Source organism: Spermophilus citellus, assembly GCF_964194105.1.
Source record: "Spermophilus citellus genome assembly, contig: SCAFFOLD_351, whole genome shotgun sequence".
Classification (NCBI taxonomy): domain Eukaryota; kingdom Metazoa; phylum Chordata; class Mammalia; order Rodentia; family Sciuridae; genus Spermophilus; species Spermophilus citellus.
The window spans coordinates 1-21,243 of NW_027673084.1; the positions used below are offsets into that span (position 1 = coordinate 1).

At 33.8% G+C, this 21,243-nt stretch overlaps 1 protein-coding gene across 1 annotated transcript in view; it reads right to left on the reverse strand.

Moving 5' to 3' along the window:
* Positions 1-6,004: 6,004 nt before the first annotated feature.
* The window catches only part of LOC308640133 (A-kinase anchor protein 9-like), a gene marked incomplete at both ends in the record, with an annotated part of 29,561 nt that continues 14,322 nt past the window's right edge, over positions 6,005-21,243 (reverse strand). Inside the window, 3 exons of the mRNA XM_081312152.1 lie at positions 6,005-8,359; positions 19,512-19,688; positions 20,454-20,609. Of these exons, the coding sequence (XP_081168278.1) occupies positions 6,005-8,359; positions 19,512-19,688; positions 20,454-20,609 (2,688 nt within the window). The remainder of the gene's footprint in view (positions 8,360-19,511; positions 19,689-20,453; positions 20,610-21,243) is intronic.

Sequence of the window (21,243 nt, forward strand, 5' to 3'; positions counted from 1 at the left end):
CACAAATAATATTAATTTTACAAATTTATTTTCTTATTCAATATGTCTCTGGTATTATTCCATGTAGGTAACAGGGGGTTTAATGTCCAGTACCACAAACAAACAAACAAACAAACAAAAAGTTAGCAGCATGTAGGCAACAGGTTAATTCATTTTAACTGTGGTATTATGACTATACCAAAATTTGTCCATTTCCTTTCAAGAGATAAATTGGTTTATTCCTAATTTTTGGATATTTAAAAAAATACTGCTGTTAAATTCTTACACATGCCCTTAGATAAATGCGCTAATTTCTTTCTAATTAGTGGTTCTCAAATGTAACATGCATCAGAATCACTTGGAATGCTTATTAAAACAGGTTACTTTAGGAACCTATCCCCATCCGCACGGTTTCTGATTCAGGAGAGGTCAAAGAGCTTTGAATTCTAACCCGTTACCAAGTAATGCTGTGCTTCTGGTCAGGAACCACACTTTGAGAACTACTTAGAAATATAGTGCATTTTTAACTGTGCTAGATTTGATCAAATTATTTTTATATGACAGTACTAATTTACAATGCTTCCAGAAGGTTGAGTACTTATATACTCACATCCTTACCATTCTTTATATCAGACTAACTTCACCAACCTAATGGGTATAAAATGTTATTTTATTTTTACACTGAATAGTAAGGTTGAAAGAATATTTTCATGTTTATTAGATACTTTGATTTCCTATTCAGGCACATGTCTTTCACATCTTTTGCCCATTATTATTTTATTTTTGGACCTCTTGTTACATTAATTGTTCTTTCTATATTCTTGATAGCTTTTGTTTGCAACTTACATACATGGCAAATATCTAGTCCCAGTCCTCAAATCTGTTTTATATTATTGTTTTTAAAAGATACAATAAAAATTTTAAATCTTTTCCCATGCTTTGTCTTTATTAAAAGTCTTTCCCTATCTTAAGATTCTATTTTCTTCTTATGTGTACATTTTTAACCAACCTGATTTTTTTTTCCCTAAAGCAACAAGGATCTAATTCCCTAACTTCTAACCTCTAGTATCAAAAGTCAATTGTGCTCAAACAATTTTGTTTTTTTTTCCTCCCAAACAATTTTGAATACTCTAAGCTTCTTCTGCTAATTTGGTTTATTTTTTGATTTCCTTTGTCTCTGCTCAAATATTATCTCACCAAAGTAGTCTTCCTTGACCTACCCTATGCAAAAAAAGCCCTACACTTAGGGATCTTATTCTTCTTATCATACTGTAATTTTATTCATAGCACTTAAGACCACCAGAAATATTTGTCTGTATTTTCTAATGTTCATCTAAACCCTAAAAAGTAAACTTTATTCTTCCTTGACCATTTTTATTCACTGTTAAATTATGAATGACTTGAACAGTGCCTGGAATGTAGTAGAGATTCACTAAGTGATTCATTGATTTGTAGGGCCTTCTTGCCACATACTAAATTTTTACAAGATACAGATCTGTTCTGGGCTTTTCATTATATTCCACTGATCTACTTAACCATCCTGGCATCAAACCATATTGTTTATAATGATTTTGTAATAAGTTTTGATAACAAATACATACTTTTAGGATTGTCTTGAGTATTCTTGGCTATTTACTCTTCTATATCAATTTTAGAATCAGTGGTCCACATTCATTAAGAAACCTTATTGTAATTTTGACTAGAACTATTAATTAGGAGAGAACTGATATTTTTCTTTGTATCTTTCCATTATGGATATGATATGTATTAGCACACAGTCAGGTCTTTGTGTCCTTCAATATTTTATAATTTTCTTAACAAAAACTCAAAACATCTTATCTTGGGTTTAAAGTTTTGCCTGATCTGTTCATATTTTTTCTCATTTCCTATTCTTGTCATATTGCAAGAACTGGAGAAGCATTCACTAAGAACTACAAAACCATGTTGCAATAGTAATGTTGACAATGGGTATGTATCCTAGTCCTATGCTTGATTCTAATGGAAATGCTTCTAAATTTCACCATCAGAAATATAATCTGTCAACATTTTGATGAAAATCAGCATCATGACTAGAAAATTTCCCTGCTATTCCTGATTTCCTAAAGCTTTTTTTTTAACTTATAAATGGGTTGTCAAATTTTTTATGAATTTTTTTCTGATTATGTACTAAAATAATCATGGATTTTGTCTTGCTACATAAAAATGTAGAGATTACAGTCACAGATATTTTTTCAAATGTTTAACTATTTGTCCACTCTTAATATAACTTGTTAATATTTTATTTGGAATTTCTGCAACCACACTTACAAGTTAGATTACTCTACAATTTTATTTTCTTTACAATTTCTATCAGGACTTCATATTAAGATTGGCCTTCTAAGGTGAACCGGGTGGTTTTTCTTTCTTCAGTTTTTCTTCTTTCCTTTCTTCTTCCATTCTCTCTTTAATCCTATTTTAGTGGACAATTACACTTTTGTTCTTGGAGAGTTAATAAGAATCACTTGTAAAATGGTCTTAAGTCTAGAATTTTGGTTTGAGATGAGGCAAAAGGGAAAATTTCTGACCACTACTTCAAACTCTTTAATGATTCCTGACTTATTCATTTCTATTTAATGGTCATTTGAACTTATTCATTTCTATTTGCATTAGTTCTGGTAATTTATATTCTTCCAGAACACCATCTAGAGTTTGCTTATATTTTCAAATCTATTGGCAGAGATTATTTGTAGCATTATTTATGACTTTTAAAATTTCTTGTGGTACCTGTACTTATATCCTTATTTCATTCTCGATTTTGCTTATGTGTTTTCCCCTTGGTCATATTTTTGGAGATCTAATACCTGTAAATAATCTTTTCAAATAATAAACCTCCAAAATTCTTGAAAAATTTTCCCACTTGTTTATTACAAGTTCCCTTATTTTTGCTCTTTATTTCCTTCCTTCTATTTCCTTTGAATGTAGATATTCTTGACACTTTTCTATGCTGTTGAATACTTAACTCATTTCAATATCTCATTTATTAAATTGATAATATTTAAACCTAAAAATTATTTTCACATATCATGTTACATACATTCTACTTTAAAAAAAAAATATTCATGGCTCTACTTGTGCATTTACTCTTCCAGCTGAACTATAAACCAATTAAGTCAAATTTCCGTAACTTTTTAAGTTTGATAAATCTAGAGATAACTGACATTCTATAATATAAAAAATTGCCCACTCAGAAATGAGACTTTTCATTTATTCAAATATTTTTCATTAAAGTATTCTAATTTTATTTGTATTGGTCTTACATATTTTTGGCTAATTTTGACATTTATTTCACATTAGGTTTTTTGGTTTATTTGCTTAGATTTTTTTTCTCAATTTCTTAATTACACCTGTGAATTATCTATTTCTATTTATGCCATGTATCTTTTTATCTTTGGAATGGTTAGGGCTTATAGAACAATGCTAAATAGCAAGCGACAAAAGCTATTCTGATTTTCATTCTAACATGAAGGCCTATCCTGATTCACTGCTGATTCTTGATAAAACGGCTTTATTTCCCCTATTCACCCCTCATCTGTCCATTCGTAAAACATTATTAACTGCTGATCATGTGCAAAACATTATTCTAGGTACTAGGGATATAGCAGCTGTCTATATAGCCTATATAGTAGTGTCTCTTCACTCACAGAACTGATATTATGGTTCCTCTTGAGGTTTCTAAGCTCCAGTATATGTTTCTAAGCTCTAGTATCTCTTCCAATACCAATAATTACCTCCAATTTTAAACACACACACTTGAATTTATGGCTTCTCTCAGCATCAATAATTAGCCAATATCTATAATGTTCCTGCCACTCCTTATTTCTTGCACCCCAATGTTGAAAAGATTCTCTGATAATCTGGAATTATACTCCAAAACTATTCATTTCTTTCTTTTCAGTTAAAAAATTATTTTTTTCTTTTTCTTTTTTGGTACCGGAGATTGAACTCAGGGCACTTGATCACTGAACCACATCTCATCCTTATTTTGTATTTTATTTAGAGAGAGGGTCTCACTGAGTTGCTTACCGCCTCACTGTTGCTGAGGCTGGCTTTGAACTCACTAGCCTCCTGCCTCAGCCTCCCTCAGCTGGGATTACAGGCATTTGCCACTGCAGCTGGCCAGTTAAAAATTCTTAACAGCCACATTTATTTTGGTTTCAGTGAGATATATCTGCTCTAATTACTAAGTTTAATACTGAGAGTAGGAGTATTTTGTTGCCTCTGCAGTATTTCAGACAAGTAAACAGTATCACTATGTAAGTCACCGCTCAATTTCTTCTGTGAGCTTCCCTCCACCTGCATACATACCTTACTCCCCTCTGTATCAATGATGGAGTTTATTTTAGTAATGATAAATGGGAACAATTTACAGACTTGCTTTTCTTCACTTTGTTTAGTTAATTTCAAGGAGAGAGTATCTAAATACCATTGCAAGTATCTTCAATACAGAAACAAAATTCCTATTAAGAAAATTTCACCAATTTGACAAATGTGCTTCAAATTCAGGTCTTCTTTGAATAATGCTTTTTAATAAAATTTAAATTATGTCTGACATTTTTTAGGAGTAATCACCACCATTTATAGTTTTAAAAACAATTTGCAATATTCATCATAGCAATAGTAGTTAAGCAATTTGAATTTCTTGGCTCTATTCAAGTTATTAAAAACGTAAAGTATGACCACATTTGATAAGATCATCAACATAAACATGTCAGTAGAAATAAAAACAGAAAACTTTCCGATGACTTCCTATTGTACTTAGGGATAAAAATCTAAACTTACAAAGTCTATAAGGCTCCCTATGATTGAGTTTCTTCCTTCTTCAAACTCTTCTCAAACTCAACTACATAAGCCTTCAATTCGGTTCCTCAAACTTACTCATGGTACAACTACTCTAATTTCCATAATGCAGCCTCCTCCCTCTCATTCGAATCTCAGTTCAATGTTAATTCCTCCAAGCTCCAGACCACCACCCACCTCCACCCATCATTCTCAATTTCTTTTGTGAGCTTCCCTGTTTTATTTTATCACAATACCCTATTTTATTTCTTCATAGACTGTAACAATATTTCTGTCTTATTTTCTAATTTATTACCTGTCTTCCTCACTGAAATATATACTCCTTAACTTCTTCTCTGTTTCAACACTAAACTCTTATATCTGCAAAAGATATTTATTACCTAACTTTTAGAAACACATAAGTTTATTTAGCAGGCTACAGTTGTGGCTCAGTGGTAGAGAGCTTGCCTAGCATGTGTGAAGCACTGGGTTAAATCCTCAGCACCATATTATAAATAAATAAAATAAAGGTAAAATGTCCATCTATAGCTAAAAGATGTTTTTAATTATAAAAAGTTTATTTAGCATTATCATACTGAAGATACACATCAGACTTTTCTGTTATTTCTAATATCAATAGCTGACATAAAAGGAAATAACCTATTATTTTATGTGTTCTATTTCTTTAGCTGTACAGAGAATTAATACTATTTTTTCCTCCTCAGGTATAAGACTCAAAAAACTCTAGGACTTAAGTGTTTTTCTTGCACAAAGGAAAAAGAATTTGTAACTATTGAACAACTGCATAAGGTTCTAAAACACTCAAGAGTTTGTTTACAATTGTGGAACCTTGAAAAAGACCAGTATGAAATAAAAACTCTAAAAGTCTTTGAAATTGCAACAAAATACTAAGTTATAAAATCAATAACTTTTGTAAAGTTGAGATTCTAAACAATATTATTTAAAGTATTGTCTTTACAAAGAAAATATTGCTTTACTTCCTGAGCAGAATATGTAATAGATTAGCTAAAAGAAAAACAGTGTTTAAGAAAAAATAGGAAAATTAAATGATAAATGATAGATCCAAATGAGAATTACATGATTCACTTTCATTCTGTTTTATGAATTTGTTTTAAGAAGGTGAAAACTCTTTTTAGCACGAAATGTACATTTTCACTGTGCTATACCATATGTAAATAAGTAAACATACCTGTTCTGATATAAGTACATAAAGTTCCTGAAGGAGTTTATCGTTTTCACTTGATTGATCTGTCCCAGGTGAGGATTCATTTGTTACTGATGGTGAAAATAACTGTTCTTGCTTGCTTTCTCTTCTAATAGCCACATTTTCAAAAGAAATTTTCTCTTCCACTACTGTTTTTGCTTCTTCTCCAAAATATTCACCTACATTAGATAATGATCCTTGAGAATCCTTGCTTATAATAGTTACTATTCCATCTTGTAAAGAGCTTAAATGAACATCACACATGTTTACATTTTCTGCTCTATGATGGTTAATTAGGAGTTCTAGCTCTTGACATCTCAATAGAATTTTCTCTTTTTCTTGCTTTAAAGATTTGACTTCTTCACTGAGAAAATTAACCTCACCATGTTTCTGTTTTAATTGTTCAGAGAGATCAGACAGTTTCTCTGACAATTCTAGCTTTTCTCGCTTGGTTACCTCAAGTTTTTCCATAAGTTCTGTTGTATCTTTCTCAACAACTTCACAGATTTCTAATGGCTCTGCGACAAAAGCTTTGTCAGTATCAAGCATGGCACTTTTCAACTTGATTATAGCTGGATTTATTCTTTGTAAATGAAGCTCTTCATTTAGTGCTTTAAGTTTACTTTTATACTCTAATTCTTGTTTGTTTTTACTATCTTCTAAATCATCTTTTACCTTGAGAAGGCAAATATACTCCTCCTGTAACTCTTGATAGTTAACTTCAAAATTTTTTACAGCAAATGAAAATGTACTTCTTTGCTTCTCAATTTCTTCATTTAGCTGAATGCACTTTTGCTTGAGGGCCTCATTCTCTTTTGTAAGCATTTCCATTTCTTTTTGCCAGCTACAATCTTTGGATATGGACTTGCTGGAGTCAATGAAAATCAATTTTTCTTCTTGTTCAGCAGGAACATAAATTTTCAACATGTCCTCAATAGCTTTTTTCTCATTTTTAAGAATGTTATTTTCTGTTTCAAGTTGTGAAAACTTTTCTTTAAGGTCATCCTCTTTTTCCTTTATTTGTTTCTCCAATAATTCAATTTTAAGTTGTAATTCCTGAACTTCTTGTTCAAGTGTAACTTTTTCTTTTTTTTCTCGTCTTAATATTTCGATTTCCTCTTGGAGTTCATGCATTTGAAGGGTCATTTCTTCTGATTTTGAATCCATGATGGACTTCTGTAAATCTTTCAGTTTTGAAATTTCCAAAACCAACTGATTCTGCTTAGTTATCAAATTATCTTTTTCAAATTGCATTGTTTCTATCTTTTGTCTCATTTCATTTTGTAAGCCATCTATCTGCTGTTTATAGTGAATGCCTAAGCTATCTTTAAGTTTTTCAATATTTATTCGATGTTCAACTTCTAAATCTTCTTTTAGTTTCGAAAGTTCTTCTTCATGACTAAATAGGAGCTGTGTTCTCAGCCTCTCTAATTCAGCTTCTTGTGATTCAGCCATTCTGTCTAATACAGCATTTTTTTCTTTTTCCAACATTTCAAGTTTTATCTTGTAATTTGTAACTTCTGCTTCATGTTTTAACTCTAGTTCTTTCCTAGATTCAGATGCCAGAACAATCTCAGCTTTTAAAGCTTCCACTGTACTAAGGGACTTATGTGCTTCATTCAGTTGACTTTCTTGTTCAGCTATTATCATTCTAGCTCTCTGAATTTGGTCCCTTAAAAAGTTCAATTCTTCCAAAAGGTCATCAAGTTGTCTCTGCAGAGTAGATTTTTCTCCTGAAATTATTCCTAGTTCTTCTTGGAGTTTTTCCTTTTGAGCGTTAGTATCTTGTAATTTCATATTCAGTTCATTTATTGCCACGTTCATTAACTTTATTTGATCTTCATTAATTGTAATATTTAAATGTGATTTTAAAACACTCTCAATTTCTTCCTTATGTTGTGCTTTAAGTTCCTCTATCTGTGACATGTGTTGCTTTATTAACTCTTGTTTCATCTGTACTATCTGTTGCCCATACATTTCATCCATCTCTGCTCGGAGTTGTTCTAATCTTTTCTGCATTTCTTGTTCCACCATTCTCTGTACCACATCAGATTCAAACTGGCATTCTGAGTAATGATATCTTTTCTGAAGGTCTTCAGCTGTACCCTGTTTTATTTCTTCAGAACACTGTCTTTCTTTTTGCTTAGAATTAGCCAGCTCTAATTTCATACTTGCAATTTGTTCTTGTAATTCTCTTATTAATTTTTCAGTGGCTGTGACTTGATCTTTTAGCTCAAGATTCTTTTTTTCTTCTTCTATTAGTCTTATATTTAATGCCTGGATGATTGCCTCCTTTTCCTGTAATTCTTTTTTATTTGACTTTTCTACTTCATCTTGTTCCTTTAGAAAGAAAAGAAAATGAAAATATAAGAATGACATTTTTAGCTTCTGGCAACTTCTTATGGGTGTCTCCTTTTTATATAATTCTATAAAAAGCAACTGTTGGGCCTGCCCCCCCATTTTTCCCAGTACAAGGAGACCTAGGACTTATCTACCTGACAGTACATATGAGCAAACAATATAACAGTTTTACCCTTCTTGGGAAGAAATTTCTCTTATATTGTGCTGTGATTAAATATTTAAATTTAAAAATGCAATCTAATTTGCCTAGCATGTGTAAGGCCTTGGGTTTGATCTCTAGCACCACCAAAAAAGCAAAACAAAACAAAAACCAGTCTGACTAAAATATCTATATAAACCATCACATTTTCATTTTTCTTATTAACTGGTCAACATTCTAAATATTAAGTATTTCTGATGGCTAGTTATAGTACTACATACTCTCTAGACACTTTCAGAAGACACAAAAAAATAAAAACCGGTCCTCCCCTGGATTCTCAGAAGAAACAAACAAAAAAAAAATACCGGTCCTCCCCTGGATTCTAATGATTTGAAGGTATTTCATGGACAAGTGCTATAAAATGAGAAAAACAACAAGAACTAAAGTGGATTCCTTTAAGTCTTCCTTAACTTCATTCCTGGGGTTTTAAGTGAATCAGAAATTTAGGGATATGCAATGCTTAAGTGACTAAACATCAAGTGACACCTAAGACCACTACTGTATATTTACGGCATACCAACTTGGGCTTAGACTCACAGTTCAAACAGAAATATAAAAGACCATCAGATAATTTTCCCCAGTTCCTATCTGGGGACTCAATTTTGGAACTGGAGATTAGGCTAAGACAAGACATATTAACGCATATTCATTAAGCAGTTAAGAGCTGTATTCCCAAAGCCAAGGAAATAAGTGAAATCTATATAACTGATGAAAATATGGGTAAGGAAGTAAAGTTATCTTAAGGAGACACGAGTCCTTGCCAAACAGGACTTCTAGGCGCCTTGAATGAATGTACTAAGAAAATGTAGGCATTGATCAATTGAGTATAGTTCTTGGAAGAAGACCAACGCACTGTCAACCTTTGAGAAGTCTGATCCCTCTCGAAAAGCCATACTTAATGCAGAAAACAATGTTGGGAGTTACAGCAAGGAGCATTTAAGAAGTTTAGTCTACAGACATGAACATTACAACTCTGAGATGGATGTAACAGGTTATCTCAACCTCATGCCACTGAAGATCTGATTCCTCCAACACCCTTTCATCTAATACTTAATAAACAACTTTTTAAATTATTACCTGGCTTTTAAAATTCATCTGTCCATAGAAAGAAAATAAAATCCAATGAGCTTAAAATCTGAAGTTTGTGATAATTATTTCTCATTGTAAATTCACAGTCTTATATTTAGACTTAAACATTAACCTCTTGAACTAATTCACCTCTGATATAGCTCAAGGAAAAAAAAAGACTTCTGAGCCTAACAAATAAAGGCCAAATTTTGCACTACATAAACCAAGGTTATCTTGTGCAGCCTCTTGAGTGAGACTATGAGCTGTTGTCTTAGTGTCACATATTCCTTTTCCAATTACATCATATGTTATTACCAAGTGCTGAGCCTTAATAATTTCTACACTAGAATGCAACATTAGTAAATTAGTTTAATCTGTTAATCCTGGTATTTCTATCTGTACAATAAAGATAAACTTCCTCTATTTCCCAGAATGTGTTTGAGGCTAAAATAAAATAATTAAGGTATTTTATTTTTACTGAACTTTATACAAATATATTCATATACTAGAAATAAATTTATAAATCATTTGGAACCTATATAAAATGTAAAATCAGGACTGGGGCTGGGTCACAGAGGTAGAGTGTTTGCCTTACACGCGTGAGGCACTGGGTTCAATTCTCAGCACCACATAAAAATAAATGAATACATAAAGATATCATGTCCATCTACAACTAAAAAAATTTTTTAAAAAGTAAAATCAGTTCATGATGGTCAATTTTAGCTAAACTGTTAAATAATAACTAGTTTTGAAAAATATTAACACTGATATAAAAATCTGCTATAATTTTATTTCCTGATTATTCTATAAGATAAAAGGAACACTCCTCATAAAAGAAAATAACTTAATTCAACACTGTCCAACACCTAATATGATTAATAAATAACTAACCATAATTCTTCATTCAACTATTAAACACCACAAATTCACAGTTTTCTTTGTTTAGCTTTTTTCAAATTACATGGTTTTAAATGACTTGTTCTATGTTACAAAACTGACAGCCCTTCAGTCATGGATGCAATCCTCTATTTTTAGAACTACACCTGGAAGAGTGGGGAATAATATACTTCCTGTTTGTGACTATTATAACACAGGAGGTTTGGAGAATTAGAATAATGAGCCTTTGACCATCAATATAGTTACTTCATCTGCTCTGACAGAACTACTTGTCAAAGGGATTCAATTTTTTGAAAACTGAGAAATTAAAATATAATAAGAACAATACAAGTATTGTTGCTAACATTCAAATAAACAGTTTATTTTCATTACTAAAATGAATTACATAAATTTTAGATAATCTGAAATTATACTGCCTAGTGACAATAAGAGATAATAAAATCCTAGATCTGGGCACTTTCAACCTAGGCCTCGATTATCTTTCTACTCTTACCCTCCAGAAAGACACTTCCAAAGCCTACTGCTTTCTAAGTAAATTATTTTTTGCTCCCTATACATTTTCAACATTTCAGCCTGGGTCTTTATGCCCACTCCACACCCCGCAAAGAATATCCTGCCTACCTCTATTTGTTATGAATTCATAAACAATTATCTTGATTACCAAATAGGTATTGAATAGCTATTATGTTCCATATGTTATACCAATTTATGGGTAAACAAAATATAAATACCACTTTATTCCAATTTATAGATCTATCTCAAATATTACCTCCCTGCTGATGTCTACCCTGAATCTTTTCCTCATAAAGCAGACCTAGTCAAAACAATCATAATACTTGTTACCTGCACTTATTTTTTATTTTGTGGTAACTTGTGTACATGTCACACCTCTCCATGGGTTCAGTGAAGAAAGGGGACATCTTAAGGTTCATCATATAACTTTTGCAAGGGTTACTACAGAATAGATATTCTGTAAACACTTGCATAATCTTTAAATTACCTTAGTTGAAAAGCATGCCCTTCTCATAATTTTAATTTGTACATTTCCTATTTTTTAAAGAGGAGTCTCTGGAGTCACATAACTGAGCTTTGAAATCTGGCTCTATCAATACATCACTTCTGCACCTGGATTATTTCCTTCATCTTGCGTTGTCTTGGTACCATCATTTGTAAAATGTAAATGATAAAGGTACCCTTATCTCATAGGGTTGTAGTGATGATTCAATGCATTAATATGTGTAAGAGGCTTTGAATACTGCCTGTTATAGAGTAAGTACTTAATAAGTGCTAGTTAATGCTTTTGTTATCCAAACAATATTCTTGCCTTGGTAATTTCTCAACTTTCTGTAGAATCTTCTATGTTTATAAAATATGCTGTATTATATGTATTCTGCATCTTCATTATTCACAGATTCTGTATTTGCCTACTTGCTCAAATTTATTTGAAACCCACAAATCCATACCAATGGTGCTTTCATAGACATTTGTAGACACGCACAGAGTGATGGCAAGAAATTTGAGTTACTGTAAAATGATGTTCAGCTATATTCAAATGATATGATCACACTATATGATCACACTGCCTTGTTTCAACTCTCATAGAGAAAAAAAGAGGACAGAGATGGCAAGGATCAGAATGCAGTGTAGTGCAAGGAGCTCAAAATCTCAACTCTGGCACCTGTTAATGGGGCAGCTTCAGGCAAATCACATCTAAACTTCAACTTCTCAAAAAAACAAACAAAAAAAAATAGAATCTACTAGCATGAATTGTTTTTAAGATTAAAGATTACAACATGGCGGCGGGCGCGGAGACATCAAGTCTCTGACCTCTTCAGCTGCGTGGGCATAGGGAGTCATAAACCGTCTAAATGCTGTTTGCTCAGGATCACTAGGCAATGCTGAGCTGATGTGGATCTGGGGCGAACAGTCTGGGCCTCTCAGAACACACACTGAGCCTGGATCGCCTGTGTCTCGCAGACAAACAACTGTGACTCAGCACTAAACGATCCCGCTGAAACAACTGGTCGGCCCTTCTGAACCTGCGGAGGTTAATACCAACCGAGCCTTCATAGGCAGTGGCCACAGGATTGAGACGGGGCTTGGGAGAGCCAGTCAGGACCCACCCATTACATTGGTCACCCGGCAAAGGGAATGAACAGTCGCCATTTGCATGGGATACCACCATGGCAGAGAACTGACGTCACCAGAATGCGGTGGAGGAGATAACTCCATTGAAACCGGCAGCTACAGGTGTGTAACCCCCAGCCCACCCTCTCTACACAGTGGGGAAACCTTAAGGGCCCCTCCCAGCTCTCCCGTGAGCACGATAGTCAGACCAAGGGAATCAAGAGTGGTGCGGGACCCAGGGCGCGGAACCCCCGGCTACCGCTCCCACCAGTGCTGACAACTGAGGTCTCTTGCACCAGCTACCAGGGGTGTGGCTACCGGAGGACAAGCAAAATTCACCGAGGGTTCTCAGCCCCAAGCTCCACAAACCTAGGGTCTAAGAGAATGGAAAACAGGGAGAGTGTGACCAGTCGTTCAAGAAAATAGGGCTCCCGGGAGCAGCAGACCTGGCGTGTAGCCAGTATTGTGGTAAGCATAACTGGTGAGCAGGGCCTGGCTTGAGGAAAAGTGGGGAAGTGACTAGACACAAGAGAAGGCCCTAGGCAATCAGGATTGGAGACCCGCCCAGTCTGGGAAGAGGAGCTGCTGCACAGTGATTGGTTCCCGTGTATTGAGAGGAGAAGCGTGGCCCAGTGGGCACAGCTCTACCTACTGGAAGAGAAGTTAATTAAACTCTAAGACTGCATTTATTAAATTTTTTTTCTTTTATTATTTGGGTTTTTTTCTTTTCATTTCCATTTTTTTATTTTTTAAATTTTTAAATTTAATTTTTTTGATTATTTTTTTAAAACTTTTTTCTTTTTTTATTTTCTATTTTTTTTCTTTTGTCTTTTCATTTCTTTTCAATTTCCTTACTCCCCCTTCCTTTAATTCTACCTGCTTACTCTCATTCTCTTTAGTGACTTGTTCCCTTCCCTTCTAATACCTTTCCTCCCAAGCATCAAATAAATAGGAGTACACAGTAACTCAGCAGTCTAACAGAACAAGAAGTAACATGATCAGCATGAAAAAGCAAGGAAGAAAAGGAATACCAACAAGGCAGGAGAGCCTAAATATTCAGGAGGACCTAGAGTCATCAGAAAAATGGTCAAATAAAGAACTCAAGGAATACCTTAGACAGATGGAATGGAACCTTAAAGAGGATACAAGACAGCAAATTAAAGCAGCGAAAGAACACATTGAAAATGAATTACATAAACAGATAAAAGAAGTTAAGCATCTTTATCAGGAGATAGAGATTATAAAAAATAATCAAACAATAATTCTAGAAATGAAGGAAACTATCAACCAAATTAAAAACTCAAATGAGAGTATCACTAACAGAGTGGAGCAAGTAGAAGCCAGAACGTCAGATAATGAAGACAAAATATATCATCTTGAAAAGAGTCTAGCCAACTCAGAAAGGCTGGTAAAAAATCACGAGAAAAACATCCAAAAGATATGGGATAACATAAAAAAAAACAAACTTAAGAGTCATCAGGATAGAGGAAGGTATAGAGGTTCAAACCAAGGGAATGAGCAACCTGCTGATTGAAATAATTATAGAAAACTTTCCAGAAATAAAAAAGGTATCGGATGAGCAAATTGTAGATGCATACAGGACACCGAGCACACAAAATCACAGTAGACCAACGTCAAGACACATTTTTATGAAGATATCCAATATACAGAACAAAGAGAAAATATTAAAAGCTACAAGAGAAAGGAGGCAGATTACATTCAGGGATAAACCAATAAGGTTAACAACGGATTTTTCATCACAAACGCTGAAAGCGAGAAGATCCTGGAACAACGTATTTCAAACACTGAAAGACAATGGATGCCAACCAAGAATTTTGTATCCAGCAAAATTAAGTTTCAGGTACGACAACGAAATAAAAATCTTCATGATAAACAAAAGTTAAAAGAATTTGCAGCCATAAAACCAGCATTGCAAAGCATATTGAGCAAAACACTACACGAGGAAGAAATGAAAAACCATAACCAAAACCAACAATGGGAAGTACCTCAGTAAAGACAGAGGGCAGGGGGAAAGCTAATCATGGAGAAACAAACTAAATTTAAAAAAAAGATAAATAATCAAACATGGCTGGAAGTACAAACCATATATCAATAGTAACTCTAAACGTTAATGGCTTAAACACTCCAATAAAGCGACATACGCTGGTAACATGGATTAAAAAAAAATCCAACAATATGTTGCCTCCAGGAGACACATCTGATTGGAAAAGACATACACAGGCTGAAGGTGAAAAGTTGGGAAAAAATATACCACGCATACGGTCCTCGTAAGCAAGCAGGGGTGGCCATCCTCATATCGAATAAAATCAACTTCAAGACTAAGTTAATCAAAAGGGATAAGGACATTATATACTGTTAAAAGAAACCATTCACCAAGAAGACATAACAATTATCAATATTTATGCACCAAATACTGGTGCTACGACGTTCATAAAACAAACTCTCCTCAAGTTCAAGAATCAAATAGACCACATCACAATAATTATGGGTGACTTCAACACACCTCTCTCACCATTGGACAGATCCTCCAAACAAAAGTTGAATAAAGAAACTATTGACCTCAATATCACAATCAATAACCTAGACTTAACTGACATATATAGAATATATCAACCATCATCAAGTAGATATACTTTTTTCTCAGCAGCACATGGATCCTTCTCAAAAATAGACCATATATTATGCCATAGGGCAACCCTCAGTAAATATAAAGGGGTGGAGATAATACCATGCATTTTATTTGATCATAATGGAATGAAACTGGAAATCAATGATAAAGGAGGAAGGAAAAATCCTACATCACATGGAAAATGAACAAAATGTTACTGAATGATCAATGGGTTACAGAAGACATAAAGGAGGAAATCAAAAAATCCTTAGAGATAAATGAAAATACAGACACAACATATCGGAATCTATGGGACACAATGAAAGCAGTTTTAAGAGGGAAATTCATCGCCTGATGGTCATTCCTCAAAAAAAAAAAAAAAAAAAAAAAGGAAAAACCAACAAATAAATGAGCTCACACTTCATCTCAAAGCCCTAGAAAAGGAAGAGTAAAACAACAGAAAATGTAGCAGAAGGCAAGAAATAATTAAAATCGGAGCGGAAATCAACGATATTGAAACAAAAGAAACTATTGAAAAACTGACAAAACTAAAAGTTGGTTCTTCGAAAAAATAAATAAGATCAACAGACCCTTAGCCATCCTAATGAAGAGAAGAATAGAGAGAACTCAAATTACTAACATACGGGATGAGAAAGGCAATACCACAACAGACACTACAGAAATACACAAGATAATTAGCAATTATTTTGAAAACCTATATTCCAATAAAATAGAAGATAGTGAAGACATCGATAAATTTCTTAAGTCATATGATTTGCCCAGACTGAGCCAGGAGGATACACACAATTTGAACAGACCAATATCAATGGAAGAAATAGAAGAAGCAATCGAACGACTACCAACCAAGAAAAGCCCAGGACCAGATGGGTATACAGCGGAGTTTTACAAAACCTTTAAAGAAGAATTAATACCAATAATTTTCAAGTTATTTCAGGAAATAGAAAAAGAGGGAGCTCTTCCAAACTCATTCAATGAGGCCAACATCACCCTGATTCCGAAACCAGACAAAGACACCTCAAAGAAAGAAAACTACAGACCAATATCTCTAATGAACCTAGATGCAAAAATCCTCAATAAAATTCTGGCGAATCGGATACAAAAACACATCAAAAAAATTGTGCACCATGATCAAGTAGGATTCATCCCTGGGATGAATGGTTTAATATACAGAAATCAATAAATATTATTCACCACATCAATAGACTTAAAGATAAGAACCATATGATCATCTCAATAGACGCAGAAAAAGCATTCGACAAAAGTACAGCATCCCATTATGTTCAAAACATTAGAAAAACTAGGGATGATAACAGGAACTTACCTCAACATTGTAAAAGCTATCTATGCTAAGCCTCAGGCTAGCATCATTCTGAATGGAGAAAAATTGAAGGCATTCCCTCTAAAATCTGGAACAAGAAAGGGATGCCCTCTATCACCACTTCTATTCAATATAGTTCTCGAAACACTGGCCAGAGCAATTAGACGAAAGAAACTAAAGGCATAAAAACAGGAAAAGAAGAACTTAAATTATCACTATTTGCAGATGACATGATTCTATACCTAGAAGACCCAAAAAGGTCTACAAAAAAACTACTAGAACTAATAAATGAATTCAGCAAAGTGGCAGGATATAAAATCAACACGCATAAATCAAAGGTATTTTGTTGCTGTATATCAGCAACAAAACTTCTGAAATGGAAATAAGGAAAAACACCCCATTCACAATATCCCCCCAAAAAATAAAATACTTGGGAATCAACCTAACAAAAGAGGTGAAAGATTTATACAATGAAAACTATAGAACCCTAAAGAGAGAAATAGAAGAAGATCTTAGAAGATGGAAAAATATACTCTGTTCATGGATATGCAGAACTAACATCATCAAAATGGCGATATTACCAAAAGTTTTCTATAGGTTTAATGCAATCCCAATCAAAATCCCAATGACATTTCTTGTAGAAATAGATAAAGCAATCATGAAATTCATATGGAAAAATAAAAGACCCAGAATAGCAAAAGCAACTCTAAGCAGGAAGTGTGAATCAGGTGGCATAGCGATAACAGATTTCAAACTATACTACAGAGCAATAGTAACAAAAACAGCACGGTACTGGTACCAAAACAGGCGGGTGGACCAATGGTACACAATAGAGGACACAGATACTAATCCACAAAGTTACAACTATCTTATATATTTGATAAAGGGGCTAAAAGCAAGCAATGGAGGAAGGATAGCATCTTCAACAAATGGTGCTGGGAAAACTGGAAATCCATATGCAACAAAATGAAACTGAATCCCCTTCTCTCACCATGCACAAAAGTTAACTCAAAATGGATCAAGGAGTTTGATATCAAATCAGAGACTCTGCGTATGATAGAAGAAAAAGTTGGCTCCGATCTACATATTGTGGGGTCGGGCTCAAAATTCCTTAACAGGACGCCCATAGCACAAGAGTTAATAACAAGAATCAACAAATGGGACTTACTTAAACTAAAAAGTTTTTTTCTCAGCAAGAGAAACAATAAGAGAGGTAAATAGGGAGCCTACATCTTGGGAACAAATTTTTACTCCTCACACTTCAGATAGAGCCCTAATATCCAGAGTATACAAGGAACTCAAAAAATTAAACAGTAAGATAACAAATAACCCAATCAACAAATGGGCCAAGGACCTGAACTTCTCAGAGGAGGACATACAATCAATCAACAAGTACATGAAAAAATGCTCACCATCGCTAGCAGTCAGAGAAATGCAAATCAAAACCACCCTAAGATACCATCTCACTCCAGTAAGATTGGCAGCCATTATGAAGTCAAACAACAACAAGTGCTGGCGAGGATGTGGGGAAAGGGTACTCTTGTACATTGCTGGTGCGACTGCAAATTGGTGTGGCCAATTTGGAAAGCAGTATGGAGATTCCTGGGAAAGCTGGGAATGGAACCACCATTTGACCCAGCTATTGCCCTTCTCGGACTATTCCCTGAAGACCTTAAAAGAGCGTACTACAGGGATACTGCCACATAGATGTTCATAGTAGCACAATTCACAATAGCAAGACTGTGGAACCAACCCAGATGCCCTTCAATAGATGAATGGATAAAAAAAAAATGTGGCATTTATACACAATGGAGTATTACTCAGCACTAAAAAATGACAAAATCATGGAATTTGCAGGGAAATGGATGGCATTAGAGCAGATTATACTAAGTGAAGCTAGCCAATCCCTAAAAAACAAATGCCATCTGTCTTCTTTGATATAATGAGAGCAACTAAGAACAGAGCAGGGAGGAAGAGCAGGAGGAAAAGATTAACATTAAACAGAGACATGAGGTGGGAGAGAAAGGGAGAGAAAAGGGAAATTGCATGGAAATGGAAGGAGACCCTCATTGTTGTACAAAATTACATATAAGAGGTTGTGAGGGGAATGGGAAAAAAAAAACAAGAAATGAATTACAGTAGATGGGGTAGAGAGAGAAGATGGGAGGGGAGGGGAGCGGGGATAGTAGAGGACAGGAAAGGTAGCAGAATACAACAGTTACTAATATGGCATTATGTAAAAATGTGGATGTGTAACCGATGTGATTCTGCAATCTGTATACAGGGTTAAAATGGGAGTTCATAACCCACTTGAATCTAATGTATGAAATTATATGTCAAGAGCTTTGTAATGTTTTGAACAACCAATAAAAAAAATAATTGAAAAAAAAGATTAAAGATTACAATCCATGTGATACATTTCCTACCAGGAGCTCTTATTAACTAAATAATTTCCCCAAACTGGAATATAACTCAAGTGAATAAAAAGAATCAACCACATTTTTTTGTAGTTTAAATTTACAAAATTTCTTTTTCAGAATTTTATAATCATGGCTAAAATAAGAAGAAATACATTTAGTTGGGGGAAAAAGGATAGAAATCCTAGTTATAAAAATAGATTCTCCTGACTTCAGTTTAACATAGGCAGATCACTTTTAAGGAGCAGAGTAATGAGTAGTATCATATTTAAAACTATTACTACGAAATTCTCAATGCTTTTGAAATATATTATTTTATGTACTCAAAGAGTTTGCCTCAATTATGAAATTTTGTGGTGCATATGCATAAAAAAAAGATAAACACCTCCATTAAAAACTTTAAAGTTAATTACAAAGCTGCTACAAGTAGGTTGACTTCCTTAAGAAACACATACCATTTCATATACTTTAATTTTCTCTTGTAAGAAATTAATTTGCATTTTGAAGTCTTCCTTCTTTTTTTGATAATCTTCTAATAGATGGTCTTGTTCTTCAAGCTGTTGTTTGGCTTGCAGTAAATCTGCAGCTGTGTTACTGTGAGTGCTGTTTCGTAGAGTTTCACTAGCCTGTAACTTAAAAATAGAAACCTCAAAATATTAAATTTTAAGTGACACTTTATCGTACCCTCAGCCCACAGGGGTTCTCTGGAAAGTATGCTCACTTCATAGGCTTACAATCTCAGTCAACATGTTTCCATGCTGTCAACATGCTGATAGGTAATGTGCACTTTGGGTAATGAGCCAAAGAATTTACCTTTCACATTATAAAGCTGAGAAAATAGGAGAAATAAGACAGGCAGACAGGCAGAGAAAAATGCAGACTGAAAGTTCTTCCTGGATTCCTGATGACTTTTCAAACTCTAGTTCCAATTTCTCTCAGAGTTCTGATTGTATTTCTGCCCTTAAGTTCTATAAACAAGCCTGTATTCTTACCTTAAATTCCTCCCTTTTGTTTAATGCAATTAGATTATAGTTCCAACTAAAGATTAATGGAATATATCCAGTTGTCAGTCTAGTTATAATTGAGAACCTAATTAACATAAAACCATACCAGGGTTGGAAAAAGTAGGGTGTAACTGCAGGTTAATTTCTGCAAAAATACACCTGATAAGACTTTGTAGAATTTTTAAATAGAGACAGGGAAAAGTACAAAGAAAATAACAGCAAGAAACTACCCAAGAAGTATAAATTAAATTCTTGATTAACATAACACTTATTCACTAGTTTTTCCAGTACGAATAAACAAATGGCTTTATAACAGATTTGTTCTAGAAAGTGAAAAAAATTAAAAATTCGTTATAAAAATCGAGTAAGTCTTGTTCTACTTGTAATACTTACTTGTTGGAATTGAATCTGCAATTTTTGACTTTGCTCCATCAATGCTAAAAATTCTCTCACCGTTTCATCCCTTTCCCTTCTTGCCTGTTGTATATTGGCGGTGAGCTGTGTGATAATAGCATCTCTTTGTTTAACTGCTGCTTCAAATTCTTGTAACTAAAGGAAATCAGAGAAAAGAATTACATTCTAGGCTTATATTTTACATAAAACTGATTATCATTATTACAAGCAACTTTTTAAAAAATATGAGATTCAAAGCACATTAGTGGAATTCTTACAATTTATATGCTATCTCCCACATTTGAAAGCTATGAGCTTTAAGAAATTTGTTTTACTTCCAAATCAATCTCAAAGAAATTAATGTGCACATGCAAAAACTTTTCACTTGTTCTGGCTTTTCTATATATCTAATTCTAGAAGCAAATGCCTTTATATTGGGGAGCTCCCCCAATCTGTTACCAGGCAACACCACAAACTTGTTTTTGGAGAGGATGAAACTGAAGTCTATTCTGTCATCCTCATTAATGTCCCATTTTCATCTTGAGTTCATAACTGATTACTTAATACAAGAGATGTCACTCTAACTGCAGAGAATATTTACAGGGACTTGCTGATATTCTTAATGGGTTTAAGTCATCATTTTTTAAAAAAAATGTGATTTATACCACATTTTTCTTTCAGGCTCATTAGAAAAACATCTATCCTGAAATCACTAAAGTTATTTTACTCTATCTTATTAAGTTAAATAAACAAAGTAACATACATGTTACCCCTATTAGTTGAATTCTAG